Raw genomic sequence first — 17,579 nt, 5'->3', positions numbered from 1 at the left:
GCCGCTTCTGCCGCTCGCTTTGCTGCTGCCGCTGCTGCTGCTTACTTTGCCGCTGCTGCCCCCCCCCCCCCCCCCCCCCGCTGTTTGCCCAGGTAAAGGGATGACCCTGTACTACAGCCTGATTAACTGTTTTTCATCACACTAGTTAGGACAAAGGCACACGCCTTTTTTTTTTATTCCACATGTGATTTTAACATAGAATTCTAGCATATTGCCCTATAGATTTTTAAGCTCAGTGTTTCCTTTAATTCGCACCTATATCAGGGGTTTAACTGCCCTTTACTGAAGAACGATCTTGGGATAGAACAAAGTATTCTGATAGTTGTAAGGCAATTCATAGTTGTGTCTGTAGCTGCAAATGTTTTGTTTCGTAGAGAGGACTGACCCTGGTAGTTTATTTTGCTGTGCAAGCAGATGTTCCACTTGGGCTCTGTATCTCGCGCTGGCCATGTGGGTGCGGGGTACAAGTGGAATAAAGCCCTGCAGACCCTGAGAAGAATAAAGCAGGAGAGAGTCTGTAGTGGGTGGGAGGGGAAGAGTGCACTTTGAAGCAGGGGACGCCCTGCTGGCGCTGCCTATCGCATCCACCACTGGCGTGTTTCTTCTCTCTCCTCTCTGGTGGTTTGCCACCTTTCAAGGGTCAATAAGTAATAGTACACTAGCGTAGGAGTTTCTGATTCCCGCTTACGGGATTATATAGAATGGATGCCTGTGTGTGAGAGTGTGCATATCTTGGCTGGAACTCATGATTCTCTGTGCAGCTCTGAGTGCCTAGTTCGCTTGTCTCTGCCATCGTGGAGCGGACGCATAAAACCTTGAAGGCGTGCCTCTGAGCCTTAAAAGAGGGGGGAGAGCTGACTGGTCCAGAACTGTGTCCCCATGCCTTGATTCTTCAGTTCATCAGGACCACATGAACACCTCCTTCCTCTTGGCTGGCGTCCCTCGTCTGCACAAGTCTGTGGATACTACTTCGCGTTGGAGGAAGACTGCTCTTACTACCTGTTATATTTCAGCTGCTGCAATGGCTCATCGAGAACATCGTTTCAAGAACAGTACAGTTTGATCTGCTGATATCTAATTATCAGCGCTTATGTCAATATCTGCTTGAAGAAGGGCCAAAAAAGGGAGGTTTGATGGGGGTAACAGGGCTAAGCAGGGTACACTACAGGGGCGTTTTATGTTTGTGTATAAAGAGGGGGGAGATGCGGGGTTAAATGGGATGGGTGGTGCCTGTGAGCACCAAGGGAGGAATCGGGGAGTCACGGCAGGTGGTGCCTGCAAGCACCTGGGAGGAGCAGGGGGGGTCATGGGTACATGGGGCAGTTGCGTGTACGGGTATAAGTAGCCTTGTTGCGCAGCATTAAATTGGCATTTCGGCGCTACATACTGTGTATGTGTCCCGTATGCCCCTGCACACAGAGGTGCGGACGGAAGGGAAGCCTTAGTACGCTGTCGTAGACAACAATAATGTTCTTGTTTGTGGCAAAATACGGCTCTGATTACACAGGCTGTGTAATTGATTCCCCTCAGTAAAGGATGAATCCACATAAAACTAACATTTTTGTTGATTTGGGAAGAACTATAGAAGTGCAACTCAAATGAAACAACTCACTTCATGCAGAACTCCTTTCCTGCTTGAATACTTCCTTTGGCCAAGATGGATTCAGACACTGTAGCAAATAAGCAAATTGTAGGGACTTAGATGTACTAACAAGTAATACACGTGAAATGAAAAAGAATAAATCTGCAGTCTGATGCAAAAAAAAGCAGAAAAGATAACAAATTCTCCCAGAGTAATGTCCACAAAGACAAAATTAAGGGGGGGGAAAAACTCCAAACTCCCAGTGAGTAACAAATGCAGACATCTTAAACGTTGAGGGGCCCAACGCTCCAGGGTCATCAAGGCCATAACCCCTTACAATTAGGGTCTCTTTTCTGCATAGAGGAAGGAGGAAAGTCAAGATGTAAGTCAGACTGGTATGCCAGCTGTACATTTAAAAGTAAAATGATTTAACCTTATAATAAATCTTTACAATAGTACTATTACATTGTCATGTAGTTTCCAAGAAAACTGGATGTAAATCCACATTTGCCTCTCCTGTAAGGTTTGTGCCTTTGTTTTCCCAATAGCCTTGTACATCGTATTAGGTCAGTCCCAAGTTACCCTATTTAACCCCGCACTTAGTCAACCTTCTTTGCTATTTAAACTACTTCATTTATACTAGACACAGAAAGACTACTCATCTCTTTAGAACAGAAGTCACTAGTTGATTTCATTATAAAACTTGGCAGTTCAGAAGTGAGAGGGTTTTATACTGTTTTGTTTTCTCATTGGTTTTGTGTTTTTCTTTTTTCTTTTTTTTAATTCTTAATAACTCAGTCTTAGAATGAAACCAATTTGAGCAGACCCTTGTTGCACTGAGATGGATGGAGCCAAAAACACAAACAAGTCTTTATTAATGGATACTGATAGGGGATTAATGCCTATAAAGGCTACAGAAATATAAAACTGTGCCATGGAGAATTTCCTAGAAATTAAATAAGTCCATTACACAGAGCTTTAAAGAGCATTAGTTTATTATCTATTCTCCATGTGTTACCTCAGGAACAGTCTAATTATATACAAAAATTTGGAATGTTGAATAAATGCTGATCAATAAAAACATTTCATCGCTGTTGACATGGGAATATTTCTAAACAAAAAAAGTTCCAAATCATAAAGGTTTGATTCTGTGTGTTGCTTATTGCTATGTTTGTGTTCACAGAATGCTTTCAAATATATACACACTTCTTAAAACCTCGAGTTCAAAAAATAAACTAAAAATATTTACACAATAAATATGTGGGGGACTTCATCTTTTCATTATATCAGTTGAACTGATTCTTTAATGAACTAGTTAGTAAGAACAGAAAAAATTAACACAGTTTGCATCAACTCATTGCCATTCTGAGTAGTTACACTGCTGACAGATGTGTTTTCTGTTCAAAATGTAGTTTAAGAAAAATGCCAGTATTCTCTGTCCTCCTGCTGAATCCCAGTTAGACTAGTTTAGGGGATAGCTTTCTCCCACTCTCCGCAAATCATCTAGTTTGACATGTATTTAAGTTTACACACAGACACAGAAGGAACAAACACATTTCAACCCATTGAAAACTCCGAGGTTTACTGAGTAAAGTCAGTATAATCCATGTTTTATTTGATGGTTAATTTGCTAATTTACCGAAGACAAACTTTGGCCAAATGTTTCCACGAGAGGTACTAAACTTCTTCTATAAAACTCTGTTTCTACGGTTCTACCATAGCCAAGCAGTTTTTGATAGAATTGTCCCTTGACAAGTCAATCTGAAAATTAAGTAACATAATACAGTTTAAAACTCCTCTTAACATTAAAGCAAAATACAACACAGTATAATTTCTCAGTGATATAATTAAATGTACTGTAAAATGTATATAAAGTCAGTCCAAGATCAGTAAAGAATCAGTTCTGCTTTTTGGACCTTTCCCTTCCCAAAGATACAGGTTATGTAGAAGACCAGTTTAGGATGTCTATTTTTTTCCCTTTGAAAGGCAGTGGGTGATAAAAATAAAATGATTGAAATAATGAACATGTGATGTGAACATTTTGCTTTTTCAATAAAAAAATATAAACTAAACAACAAAACACATCTCAGAAGGGGAACACTGAAGCCTGCCATTATATAGCTATGTTTCTCATTCTTTTCTTTAAAGATTAACAGCACACAGAAAATAAGTGAATTTTTATCAAAATACAGCACATTTCTGCTAATATATCAAAAAAAAACCCATTTTCCTATGTAAATATCACTGAAAATCAACTAAAAAGAATTAAAATATACAAAGAGTTGTTAAAGGGTTTCAATTAAAATTATTAGAACTATACACAGTACAATAAGCAACAGTTAACATCTTTGACAGAAGTGCAATAGTATTGAAGTTCACTTATTTAAAAAGTACTGCCTGTTTATTACCACTAGTTATGTGTAATTCCTCTCTTGCAGTTAACTTCCCCAAAACTAAAGGAGGCTGGTGTTTTTGCTAGCTTTATTAAAAGCATTTACTTTTGTACACATGGGCTGAAAAGAAATCAACTTTTACTTGTTTCAAACAGTCAACTTGTATGTAAGTAAAAATGAACTGCAATAACTGAATATTGCTCCAATGACAGGCTAATCATTAGCCCTGATTAAAAACAGTTACTGGTCTTTTATGGCACTTTTCCCTGGTCCATAACAACCGTATATTAATTATCACTGCAGACTGTGCAGTCTCTATTGAATTACAAAGGAGAAAGAGAAAAATAAAGTTAATGTTCTTGGTAAACAAAATTAATACAAGCATAATTGAATATTTTATACAGTAATAAGGAACAAAGGCAGCCTGTGGTAAATCACTATTACATTAATACAGTTAGAAACCCTTTAATGACTCTGAAGTGTCTAGTTCACATTTAACGTTACCTGTAGGAACAGCCCTTTAAGAAACATCATTACAAACTGGCTGGTTGTAAATATACCCTCCCTTTGCTCTCCATCTCATCACAGCAATTCTCCATCACTGTTCAAAGTTTCACAAACTTGCTTTGGTTACCTAGCTCCATGCATGTGGTCTCCTTTTTGATTAACAATGCAATGCAAAGGCCAAACAAAATCAAGATGACTTCCATAACCCCTCCTGCATCATCTACTTTGTGTGTATTTAAATATGTATCACAGGCAACAATCTTAAAAACTGGCCATTTCGGTTTCATTCTAAAAATCTGAAAGGTTAAAATGGAGTACTTTTTATAAAGACAAAAGTATCACCATTTGCACAAAATTGGAGATCTCCATAGCAAAGAAAAATCTCTGGGCACATTTCCACAGTACAGCTGAAAAAAAAGTATGTATTGAAGAAAACCCAACTAAATATTAATTACGTGGCAAATGAATAATCAGTGATTACATTAGGAACAAATGCTGTAGAATATCACAGATTTGTAATTACAGTCTTCCTAAAAAACACCATAATCTTTTATTGCATTTTCTATTGGTAGACGTACACTCCAGAACTAAATGCTTTTTCTTCTTTATTGATTCCAGATTTAGATTGCAGATAGTTGATTCACCTGACCTTTGTACTGTCCAACCAGCACCACCTTCCATCTACCCATTCATCTATACAATGTGCACATATCAAAGCCAACATTTAATATCCCCTTTCCACATCTATAGAAGTGGTTTCAGCGTAACACATTAATATCTGGTGAATAAAAATAAAGGCAATAAACAGCTACAGGACAGATAGCCCTGCCATCTGTCCACTGGCTACAACTTAGGCTTCTTAAAGCCTCGCACAAAGTTTAGTAATGTGTATGAATTATCCAAAAATAAACCTACCATCTGTACAAAACAATAACACAGGTCTGTTCTTGGAGGAGTGATCCTTAGATTGTTATAATGCTTAAAAACAAGTTTATTCACCATATGCATTTCCAAAATGATTTCCTGTATGTTCTATACAGTGGTTTTTTCCCCTTTAACCACAAGTTCAGTTTTTCATTTCCTGTACAAATTTTGATCATAATTCTTTTCAAGTTCCTTTCATGTATAAAAATAGGCAAAATATTCAGTTTCCCATAAAGTCCTTCAGTGAATCCTGTTGGCTTTATCCCCATTATCCACAGAATTTATGAAGAAATTTCTCTCACAATGATGAGTTCCACTGCGTTCTGAAAAGTCTTTAGCAAAGATACTGCTTGTCCATGATCGATATTTATGAAGCTGTATCCGTTAGCCTAAAAAGAAAATTTCAGAATTGAAAATGGCAGTCTGATATTTTATGTTAGTTTGCTTAAGCTTAAACTAGGTATAAAATAACAAAATCTTATATGAATGCAGGCAATAACATACTGCTGATTCACTCATTACATGATTAATGTCAGCAGAACACACAGGTATATGCTATGATGAATTCAGGGATTCTGTTAGCCTTGAAATAATTTTGCCCCAAAATTACTGAAAACAACCAAAAGAGAAATCTGAGCTTGAAAGCATCAGACGTTTAATTCTACAGCCTGAATACAGCCGTGCTAAAGAAAAGGCAGTACAAATGATACGTCTCAGTTTAAATACTAGAAATAGCATTTGTGATTTATAAATTAAAAACTATTTAAACCTCTAACAAAAAGCATTCATAGCACTGGAACCCTTTTAGGACTTTACTCCCTTTCTCCCATTAGACTAGATGCAATGAACTTTCTTCCTCCCATGAGCACAGTATAGCAGTGGGCCAGATTGTTCTATGAGGTTATACAGTCTCTACCTATGGACATCTTCTAGGATCTGACTGGATAAATCTCTGTTCAGATCTCTGAGCCAACTCTCCTTTCAACAGGAGGCTGGGCTTGAAACCTCCTGCAGTCACCCCAGCTTCAATTTTCCTATGATCAAGCACCTTTGTCATTCCTAAAATAGGCTTGGCAAACATGGGCTGCCCTAAGCAGCCTACACAAGAGAGTGCTCAGCTTCTCAGGGTGCACTGCTACAAATTCATATGCAGTCTGGGTAGTAAACTCTTGCAGAATGACAGTTTGGTCTGTCCACTGCTTCCAGCTCTGTCTCCCACCTTTCTCCCAGAGGGGCTGGCCCTTCTTATGGTGACAAAGGCCCAGAGGTGACACAGAAGTGACAGCTAAGAGCAGCTGTGCTCCTCAGCTGCTCCATTTTGGAGCTGCGCACACTCATCGTATTACCCAACACTTACTGTTGCTACCAGATAGACCCTTTGTTATAAAAGCAGTAATTCATAAATCAGTCTCAGGCTACAAAGAAAGTTTGAAATATAGAATGCTCAGAGAGCAATAGCAACAGTTGTTATCATTCCAGGCCATCATCTGTGTGGTATGTCCTAACCTAATATGCAACAGTATCGTAAGACTTCCGTGCAATTATCTAGGCACTGGTCATGTAGAATATTTTGTTTGATATATGTATTAAACATACATTATAATAAATACACTTCTAATGTATGTTTTACAGAAAATGTTGCAACAACAAGCATAGGAGAGTAATGTGGGGAGAGATCACAGACAAATGCAGCAGTTTTTATGACTAAATGTCAACAAGACAGAATAGGACTGTTGTTAGATTGTCACTGAGTTATCATGGTTACAAAGAACATGCTGCTACACCAAGAAAAAATGTTAGTAATGAGAAATGAAACAGCTTGTAATTGCCTACAGATGCAAACGCAATGTCTCCCTGAGCTGTTAAAAACTATAAATTCCTCATTAAACAAAAAGCAAAACCCTAGCAGAGTGCCAGCATGACAGGAAGAAACTTCATTACAAATGTCATGGAGACAAATGAAATTCCATAAAGTCAAGAATAATCCATTAAAACAAAAAAACACCCTTCCCGCACATTCCACTCAATTCCAAGGTGTAATGTTTTATTCTTCTTCCTCTATGGAGCATTGCCCCTTCACTTAAAGTAGTCTACAGCAGTAAGAGTGCTAGGACCCAAAGCTAGTTTTCTCTTGCCCTAGTCAGGAAAAACATGTACTTTTTTTTGTGTTTACTTTTACTTCTAATTATTTACCACACTCAAAACCAAGCTATCTTAAAGATGGAATAATTTAATTTAGTTCACTTTTTTTTGTGTGTGCTAGGTGGCTTTCATTGGAGGGAGCATGCAATTTGTTTTTGTTTAAGAAAACTGCTCACACAAGACGGTAGTTAAACTGAGATATGAAGTTTCTGTTTGTCTTCAAGAAAACTGAAATGTAGCAGAGCTGATTCTATAAATATTCTGACACTAGTAACATGGAGAATAATTTTTACCAAGAGATTAGCTCTGCAACTTAAAGGGTGGTTTAAATATCCTGTTAGCCTGTTTCTGAACAACAATAAGGTTACATTATCCATTCATCCATTTCCTTGACCCCTCCAAAAATACCTTGCGAGTTTATTAGATAATTTCAAGCACATCTAATAGAAAAGTGGTCTGAAAAGTATGAACTTCCTGCAGAAAAAAAAAAAAAAAAAAGCTGCAACACTGCAACCAGAAGCCAGAGCTCCTGAAAGAAATTATTTGGCTTGCTTGTGGCAGATGGGGTAGCCAGAAGGCACACACTGCGAGCAGTCAGGTATCAGTCAGCAAGGAAGTGGTTTCTGTCAGTGGTTGCACATATCCAACATGTCAGCTAGGGGACAGGCAGCAAAGGCTGACAAAATCTGCAGCACTGCAGTGTGGGGAAAGCAACAGAAAATGGGCCTGAGGAGTAACTGATGGTGTTCATACAATTTATTATTCAGAATATTGTGTATAAATGACTACAAGTTACATGAATGATAGTAAAGTCTAATTAACTTGCTCAAATTCCATCTTGAACGACAACATTAGAACTACTTTTTGCCTTCAAAATTATGAACGTTAAAACTACAAAAAAAATATTCAGAATTTGAAAAATGACTCAAATCATAAATGCTTCAGGCCATCTCACTTATCCTAATGTCAGGTAGAAAAAAACTGAAAGCACCATCCCAGAATGCTAGAATGATTCTGGAGAAATACTAATGATCTATACAAAAATTAAACATTCTGCTTTTAGAAAAGAAGTGAACTAAAAAAGAACTAACATATTACACAGGCTAGTTAATTATATGACTACAGTACCTGAATTATTTTATCCCCAGGTTGCAACAACTTAGATGCTGGTCCTTCAGGTTGTACTCTGGTTACAAATATACCCTTGAAAAACAGAGGGGGAAAACGTTTTTTACTATTTATTTCATAAAATTAGAGTGTACAGATATAATTAAAAACATATGAATTTTCCATTCTAAATAGAATGCAGTATTATTTTATGGCTGCCTTCTTTTCCTGATGTTAAAACCAGGGCAATTGCCTTTACAGGATTACTGAAGGGCAAATTCTGATTTGCCTGATGTGCTACTCAAGCCTTTGTTTAATTTGGCAGATGCATATGTCAAAATGAATTATCAACCACAGAAATAATGCTGTAGGCTAAATCATGTTCTCTTTTAAGAGGCTTCCTAACTGTAAACTCTGTACTTCACTATCACAAATCTGTGGACTGATATCAGGTACAGTCTAAGAAACCTTAAGGGAAAATAATCCTCTGTCTTGTCATGTGGCTACTACCTCCAATTTCCATAATTTTTCCTCACTTTTCTCCAACTAAGTCCTAGATTTTAGTGGTTTGCATTTGGGGGATATATATTTTTCGTACATATGGAAACACTTGCTAATCAGAATGATTTTAAGACACATTACTATAAAATACTCACATCATCTTCAGGTCTGAATGGATTTCCTCTACCACCAACTCCTCCTGATATACTAAATCCAAGTTCTGGATCCTTGTCAATTCTCACTCGAATCTAAATAGTTACAACCAAAGTTAGAAGAACTGGCTGAAAATTTGCATTCAAAGCTACTGTAATGAATTTATTATTAAGGAATTCTGATGAGCAAAAGCTTTTAAAGGAAAAAAATACAAAAAGCATTTATCATAATTCAAGTGAATACTGTTATCTCATAATATTAATTCAAACCAAGCTATCTTTCTACATGTTTTACTCTAAAATCAATGCTATTATAATCATAGTAATTCATGTAGCCTCTAAATTCAGAGATATTTAGATACTATGTAAATTAATGTAATGTTCCCAGCAAATACATGCCCATGCGCAAGAACTTGTTCTTCCTATTTCTTTGCTACTTCTAGCTGAATTTAAAATCAAACCTAGCTCCCACTTTCACTCTAAATTCTACATAGCCATCACTGTATCTCCTTTCTCTTGACAGAAGAATTGATCAGAAAACAGTTTTACACAAAAAAAAGTGTATATATTTATTCTACCACAGAATGAAAGCTCTCGGTATTTTCCACAAATAACAAGACAATACAGAGGAAAAATTCTATGTCCAAGAGCAGAAAGAACATTGCCCACAATGAGAGCCATTAAATAGTGCAAGAATTCCTTACTCATATCTGTATACCATAAATAAAAGTAGTAATTATCAGGCATGCATCAGATGTTCTCACTTTTTTATCCTGCTACTGTTTAGGGCTGCACACTTCCACATTTGCAACTTTTTAAATCATTTTAGAGAGCAATGAATAGAAACAAGGTACTCTAAGTTGTACTGTGATTTTGAATTTTTCAGTTACTCATAAATAATGAGTCAGTGATGAATAAATGTAGTCAAAAAATAAATTTCTATCTCAGTAAAAAATGCAAACACAAGTTGCTGGAACAATCCACTAAAAATCTACCACATTTCTCTTTATAACAGACAGATGTCAGTCCTTCAAATTACATTTTACCCTTACCTCTTGCTTTACCAATTCATGGCTTTGTCTGGGAGAACACTGGGACTGAGTATAGGTAGGTTGGTGGGCAACTTTCAACATCAAATAATCAATTAACTGTTCTCTAGATGGATGTCTTCCTACTGACGATTGAGGAGGAAGATGATGGACTTGGCTGTAGTTTGCCTGAGGTCTTTGAGGCTGGCACATTTGTCCATTTGTCAAAGGTATCTGAATAAAATATGAATATCGTTAATGCCATAGACTTCATACAGGCTAATCCTCAATTCTCCTTTATTTCAATATTTCTCATGTTTGATTGTTTTTAATTTTAGGAACATTACTAACATTAATTTTCTGGATCATGTACAATCACACTCAATTTTCAGGAGAGTCATCAGTTTTGACCCTATGAGAACAACTTTGTAAAACAAAAACTTATTATGTTTACCAATCTACTAGAACTGACTAGACAAACAGTTTTTTCACTGAGTTATCTCAGCAATTTTTTCTGGTAGAGTAACTGATCATATTGAAACTTCGTTGATTTTGGTTTAGTTTGAACTTTTCTTGAACAGAGTATTTGCAACAATTCTCAGTAAATTATACACAAAATGAAAATCCTACACAGCTAGCAGACATAAGTTATATGACCACTGTAACAAAAAACCTGAACAAGTTCACTTTCAAGCTCAAGATTCTAAATATCAAAACAATATTAATGATATTTCTTTTGTTAAGATAAGGACAATAATGGCAGTGAGGTACTCAACTGTAAACACATTCAATACATTCAAACCATTTCACTAAGGATGATGCTGGAGGAAACAATATTTCTTAATGAAGTCCCCAGATTACTGAGATTTCTGCAGCTCTGTGTTGAGATGTGAAGTATTTTCCTTCTTCCCACTGTTATGAGGCCTAAGTAGTCAGTCACACTTCTGCAGAATTCCCACATTCTAAAAATGCTACAATCTTGAGCTGCAGATTTTTCTGCCTACTACTATTATCCCACTAGTCAGAGGACACGTGGACATTAAAATACTCTGTTTCTCAAGGTTATAAATAGCTGAGGTATGCAAATTTCAGTCTTTAATTATGCGATGTACATGGATATACAGAGGTTATTTTGTTAAGATGAGTTTCTATACCAAAGTCATTCTGAGAAATGGGTGCATATATATCTTAGCTTATCTACAGATCAGACAATATTCATTTTACAAGATTTTCCACTGCTTTTTCTGAAAATCTAAAACATGACAGGAAAACTATTTTTTGTTGTATTGACAGAGGTAGATTATATAGGCAACATACATCAAAAACTATGCAAATTCTCAATGTTCAATGTCTGTAGAAACTCAGTGGAAATCACTGAAGTTAGAAACCTATTGCTGCATCATAAGTTACATACATACATTTAGTTTCACTGCAGTAAGACTTGCCTGCAGAGACGGTCTTCACATATAAATACAGAATGTGTATTACGAATTCTAGTTAACCACTGCAATTTAACCACAACAGATTTCAAGTTAATTAATTTCTTTAATTGCATAATCAGCTTCAATTTGCCTTCCTGAAATCATATACAGTACTCCAATTTCAACACACAACTACTTTTTCTGCAAATTTCTACCCTCATAATACCCTGATGAAAGAAAATGAAAACTAACCTCCTTCATACCGTTAAAAACTTGGGTTTCCAGAAAGAGGAAACTGTTTCATTTATATCATTAAATTTGTATCGTTAATACTGGGTCAAAGTCTAATGCTTTTTTACGTTTTAAAGCCCCAGTTCCATCTTCTACCTCAGCATATGCTTCTACAAACAATAAATATATCCTATCCATGATATCGTGTAGATAATTACCTGCACAGCCATTTTCTTCACACTGTCTGGAGGAACATCTTTGAGACTAAGTGTAGCAGATGAGTAATTCTGCTTTCCTGAAATGAATACCTCATCTTGACATTGGTCTCCTGAAGTTGAAGCCTGGGGATGCTTTAAACAGAATGCAACAGTAAGGAAAAATGTCTTTATATTACTCAAACAACCAAAAAGTAGTCATAAGATTTTAAAGTGTCTTCTTAAGGGGTTTTATCATTCTTTAACTTTGCTTTTGGTTATATAGAAAATGTAAGCCCTACTGGTGAAGACACCACACTTAGAAGATACTGCTGGATGTTTACAAAAACTAGCAACTGCATAGGTGTCTTTGATTACCAATATATTGTTAAAAAATCAACAAATGCTGAAGATTACTCATGATAACATGATAAACAGTTTTCTGGAATATCTACTCTGGATACTCAGGCTATGGAGTTCTTTCCTCTCATTTTCTTAAGAAAACAAACTCATTTTCTTAAAATTCTAAAGTACCCATCAATACAGTTTACAGCAACAGAATTTGTTTGAAAGAAAAAACAGCATAATAAAATTTTGTTCTATCATTTTCAATTTTGGTTGAATTCAGAATTTCAAACTCTTGTTCACAATACATACAACAAAATGAAACATTTGTATTTTTGTTCAATCATAATAAAAGCCAGTTAGAAAATTCTACTTCACAACACTGATCTGAAAAACCTCACAATAAGGTTAAGGTATATGAAGTAATGGCAAAGTATTAAATGCCTATTAAAAAATCCAGCACAAGTTTTATTCTTTTTATTGAAAACACTGTTCCTCTGTAGAAAGATAGCTATCAATTTAAAGGACAGATCTCATAGTTTATTCTTTACCCCTCTATATATTGCAACAGCTTCCTGTAGGTACTCACTCGAACAATGTGCACACCAGAACCTCTTCCGTCTGCAACACTCAAGGCAACACTACCCTGGCTGCCATGCAGATCCCTAGAGCTGCCATAGTGAAAGCTGCTAACTGCAGCATAATTGGAATTAAAGGACCTAGACAGCATGCTCTGAATAAAGAGGGGACAGATTTAACACAGAGATTAGTGCAGCATGCATAAACCACAAGACATGTTATACATAGACTAATATAGACATATTCCATTGTCATGCAAGATAAAAACCATGCAAGAACAGTGCCACTGTGATGTATAAAACACAACTCAGTGTCTCCTATTTTTACCTTTATTTACTGTAAATCAGCATGCAATCAGCATGCAATCAGCAGCTTACATGCAGAGTTACAGGTAAATAAAGTCAATCAAACATTCATGTGTTTCGAAAACAACATAGGTTCACAGCTTGTCAAAATTTCTACATTTTCAATAAATTTGCAACATATCAAGTACATTGTGGGAAGAACAGCTGGCAGTCAAGACAAACACCTGTGAAAAATCATTTAATTACCAGTTGTTACTATTTTGTCTTATTTTCCCCCTCATTACTGGTACAGTACAAATAATAACTCACACAGACACAGAGATTGGATGATAAAGGAGCCTCAATAAAACAAACAAACAAACAACAAAAAAAAAAACCATTCCCATGCCACTGCAGGCAAACAAGAATGTAACAAAGTTCAAGAGCAGAAGATTGGTTTGGTTTTGAGCTACATTACTTTGCAGACCTGACCTCTGCCTGTACTGGACAGGGTGACAGAAAGAAAACAGTGGACATTACCATTTTGACACTACAGTCTTTTGCAGTTGCAAGAACAGAAAAAAATAAAAGGACTGTGCATATGGAAACCCCGTCATATCCTGCCTGACAAATGAAATAATTATAAAACTCATGACAAGTCACAGTCATTAAAAAATGGTAATAGTAAGAAATAGGCCACAAAACATCAAACCTCAAAGTTGTAAAAAAGTTGTAGCTTAACGCAAGAAGAGATTCCCAGTAGGAAGCATTCTTCCTCTACCTATTTTTAGCTAGGAAGACAGAAACTGGGGCATTTGGAGAAAGAGCAGTATCCCTATAATTTTGCTTTTCATCGTGAGCTTGATGAAGGTTGCACATTTCTTTAGAAACTCTCTGAAGATTGCTGCACCAGGGAAGATTCTTTCAGAAAGGTGAGTATACACATGCCATGTTCCTCTTTTTTTTTTTTTTTTTCTCTGTAAGTTTACTAGAAAACTGTTACTTAACAGTGGCTGAGGAACACAAATTGAAAGCTACATTACATCAAGAAAAAATGGCTATATATATATATTTTCAGGTATTCTGTATATAAATCAGATTATAGTCAATAAGCAGACTAATGGAACCAGCTTAGATTCAGGCAGGTAGAAGCACACATCTGGTGCTTTCTAACATTCTCTGTGAATGCTAAAAGTCAAAACATTCTCTATTTCACTGCATGTAAGAGAACTAAAAGAATGTTTTTCTGGAACTAAAGTTCCTTAATGCACTTACTTAGGTGCAAGACAATAAAAATTTCTACCATATAATGTAGTAATTTTAAGTTTGCCTGAAGTCTGCATTTTGCAATAGCCTTCTTTAAAAAACCTCATTTCTGAGATAAAATGAGTCTACCCTGGCCCAGAAACTCTTAAGGCCTTCTTAATAAAGTTGCAGTATTGCTGTTTTGAGACATTCAAGGCAAAGCAACTGCTTCTTGTTCCCCCATTAATGTACACACTCCATATTTTTGCACCTGACATCTACGTAAATTTTTTATGGCTTGCTTGTACAATATGTACCATTGCTACTGTTCCATGCTATATTACAAAAAGTATATCCTTAACTTCCACTTTGTTCCAAAACTCCCTTCACATCAATTTGATGTAGCCTTTGCTCATCATAATCCATGAAATTTTGGTAAAGAATAGGAACTAATACAATTCAAATATCTACAGTGAACAAGACTTATGCTTATCTTAGAATAGCCTTAATTGGTAACTTAACTTGCACACCTAAGTATCAGCCTTCTTTTTTTCCTTTCATTTCTGTTATACAGTACTTAGAATCAGATAGCAGCTGCAGGTAAAAATCTCTTCACTTTTCATTCTCAATTTGGCTATCTCATTTCTTACTGTTAAATTTGACTGGAAAACATATTCTCAACATGATTTGGGAACACCTGAAATCCTTGAAAGTATTCCCAAATAAATAAAATAAAAGCATGCAAGAAAAAAACCCTTTGTTTGAAATCTTATGGAATTCTAATAAGATACCAGATTCCTTATCCTAACAAAGAGGAACCTAAACATTATGAAACTATTCTCCTTCAGTCATAAAGGACGGAAAAAAAAGCACCAAGTAGCACTAATCCTGCAAAAAATGTATCTTTACTAAGTTACAATATACTATTAAAGAATTACTTAAGGAGTATTATTCATACACCAATTTAAATAGTACTGTCAAAATGTTGGCAGGGTCAAGACTTTTCTGTTTATGTTCAAAATGTATCTTTTTTTTTTTTATGAAAGTGTGATGTATTGATTACTAAACTCCATAAAGTATTGTTTCAACCCATTGATGGCTCAGTAGTCTGTTCAAAACACAGAAACAAACCTGAAATCAAAATTTAAAACTAATGGGTATACGATGCTACTGAGTATGTAGCATTCCTCTAATTTATAAGTTTCAAAATATTTCCTAGGCTGTGATCTTATAAACATATAGGCACTTAGTTCTATTTGTGCACAGACCTCTGAAGTTTTTTGCCTTGACGTATTATACAAGCTCATCTTGGAAAAACTGTGAGGCCGTACTAATTAAAATATTTCTCCACATTAGGAACACAGAGAAACAAACAACTGTGAAAAAAAATCCAAACTGATTGAAACTGCAATCCTTGTATCACTTGGACTTCTTTATTTCTTTGAAGAAGGCACCATGCACTGGGAACTTTCGTAATAAAACCACCTGTATTTTAGTTTCTTAGTAGGAGAGTAAGTATCTACTTTTATGATTTATTTTTTGAAATTCTTGCCACTCTAAATAGATAGTAAATGAACGAGATTAAAAAAATAGAGCACTTAATTCCAGATGAAATTATAACTTAAAGCTAACATGCATTTGATAAACTCCCAAGAAATCCACAACAAAAAAGGAAAATACACTTACATAGGGAGAGGACACACTGTTTCTACCAACTCAAGTATAAATAAAAGGTATTTGCAGGTGCCTCTTACAGATATTTACTATTGTAGTTTAAGGGTGCGAAATTCCTCTACCACATAATAAAATGTGTGTGATTCTAATATCATAAAAAGACAATATCTTAGTTGAAATTCCTAAATGAAAGCTTTCAAAAAGACTAGAAAGTTACTATTACTTGTCAGTAAAACTGGCAAGTCTCACTGAAAAAAGGAAATATGATGAAATATGTTACTGTTCTTAAAAGCTCACCTGTACACTGAATTTAAAAGCTTTGGTGATGAGGGTGAGGAAGCAGAATACATTGCGCATTTTCCTACAGCTTACTATGCATAACCACTAGGGAGCAGCTTGACATCTAATGAGATCTGCTCTATCCCACAGTAACGTAAGCTTTGCATTAGCTAAGCAATTATTTCCCCAGAATATATGCAAAAGAACTGTTTACAAGTGGTCTTATGAACTATATTCACTTTCCTTCAGCCAGGTGGGTAATTTTAGCTCATCAGAATATGGTCCCTTAAATCTTGCCAAAGGAATTACAGACTCCGTTTACTTGGCTGGAATCCACTATTAATAATTTTTGCTGGACTTAAAAAGTTCTTACACCTCTCTTCATGCAAACTGAAGTATTGAAAGTTTTTTTTTTTTTAACCTGAGTCAGGTGAAAAGATATGATAAATACAAGAATTTTCAAACTTTTCCAGTTTTGCCCAACAAGCCTTCTCCTACCTCACTGCTGTTACTTAATTTATAGAAACCAAGCAAACAAGCACTCCAGGAGTCTCACCTACCACCACTCCTCTCCAACAACCAAAAAAAATCCAAAAAACAAAAACATCCACAAAAACCAACAAAAATAACCCAAAACAAAAAAACAGAACACAAAAACCTAAACACCATCACCGCAACAAAAACCTCAACAAGTCAAAACCACCACACATACTTTTTCCTAAGAAATACTGGATAAAAATTTAAAAAGTGATTAATTCAATAGCAGACTCAAAAGAGCCAAAGCAAGTTAAGACTATTAACCCATATTATTGCATACAACAACAGGCATGAAGATATGCGATAAATATTCATCATAACGCTTAATTTTGTATACTTGTTTTTATCAGTGTTATGCTTTAAAAGAAAGGGAAACACCATTACAAATCCATGAGTTTTGTGAAAGCAATTTCCAATAAATGCTTGTTCTTTAAATGAAGTATTCACTTATTTA

General features: G+C 35.7%; 1 protein-coding gene across 7 annotated transcripts in view; it reads right to left on the bottom strand.

Moving 5' to 3' along the window:
• The window catches only part of ERBIN (erbb2 interacting protein), a 114,080-nt gene continuing 99,656 nt past the window's right edge, over nucleotides 3,156-17,579 (bottom strand). For 5 of the 7 annotated variants that reach the window (XM_021379495.1, XM_021379494.1, XM_021379492.1 and 2 more), the window contains 6 exons: nucleotides 13,117-13,260; nucleotides 12,207-12,338; nucleotides 10,361-10,570; nucleotides 9,312-9,404; nucleotides 8,677-8,751; nucleotides 3,156-5,795 (listed from right to left, as the gene is read on the bottom strand). In XM_021379495.1, the coding sequence (XP_021235170.1) occupies nucleotides 5,688-5,795; nucleotides 8,677-8,751; nucleotides 9,312-9,404; nucleotides 10,361-10,570; nucleotides 12,207-12,338; nucleotides 13,117-13,260 (762 nt within the window). In that variant the 3' untranslated portion in view covers nucleotides 3,156-5,687. The remainder of the gene's footprint in view (nucleotides 5,796-8,676; nucleotides 8,752-9,311; nucleotides 9,405-10,360; nucleotides 10,571-12,206; nucleotides 12,339-13,116; nucleotides 13,261-17,579) is intronic. The other 2 variants (XM_021379490.1, XM_021379491.1) reach the window with 1 other exon arrangement.

This window comes from Numida meleagris, chromosome Z, assembly GCF_002078875.1.
Source record: "Numida meleagris isolate 19003 breed g44 Domestic line chromosome Z, NumMel1.0, whole genome shotgun sequence".
Taxonomy (NCBI): domain Eukaryota; kingdom Metazoa; phylum Chordata; class Aves; order Galliformes; family Numididae; genus Numida; species Numida meleagris.
Note: the sequence above shows the minus strand (reverse complement) of the source record. Positions and strands in the feature narration are given on the sequence as shown.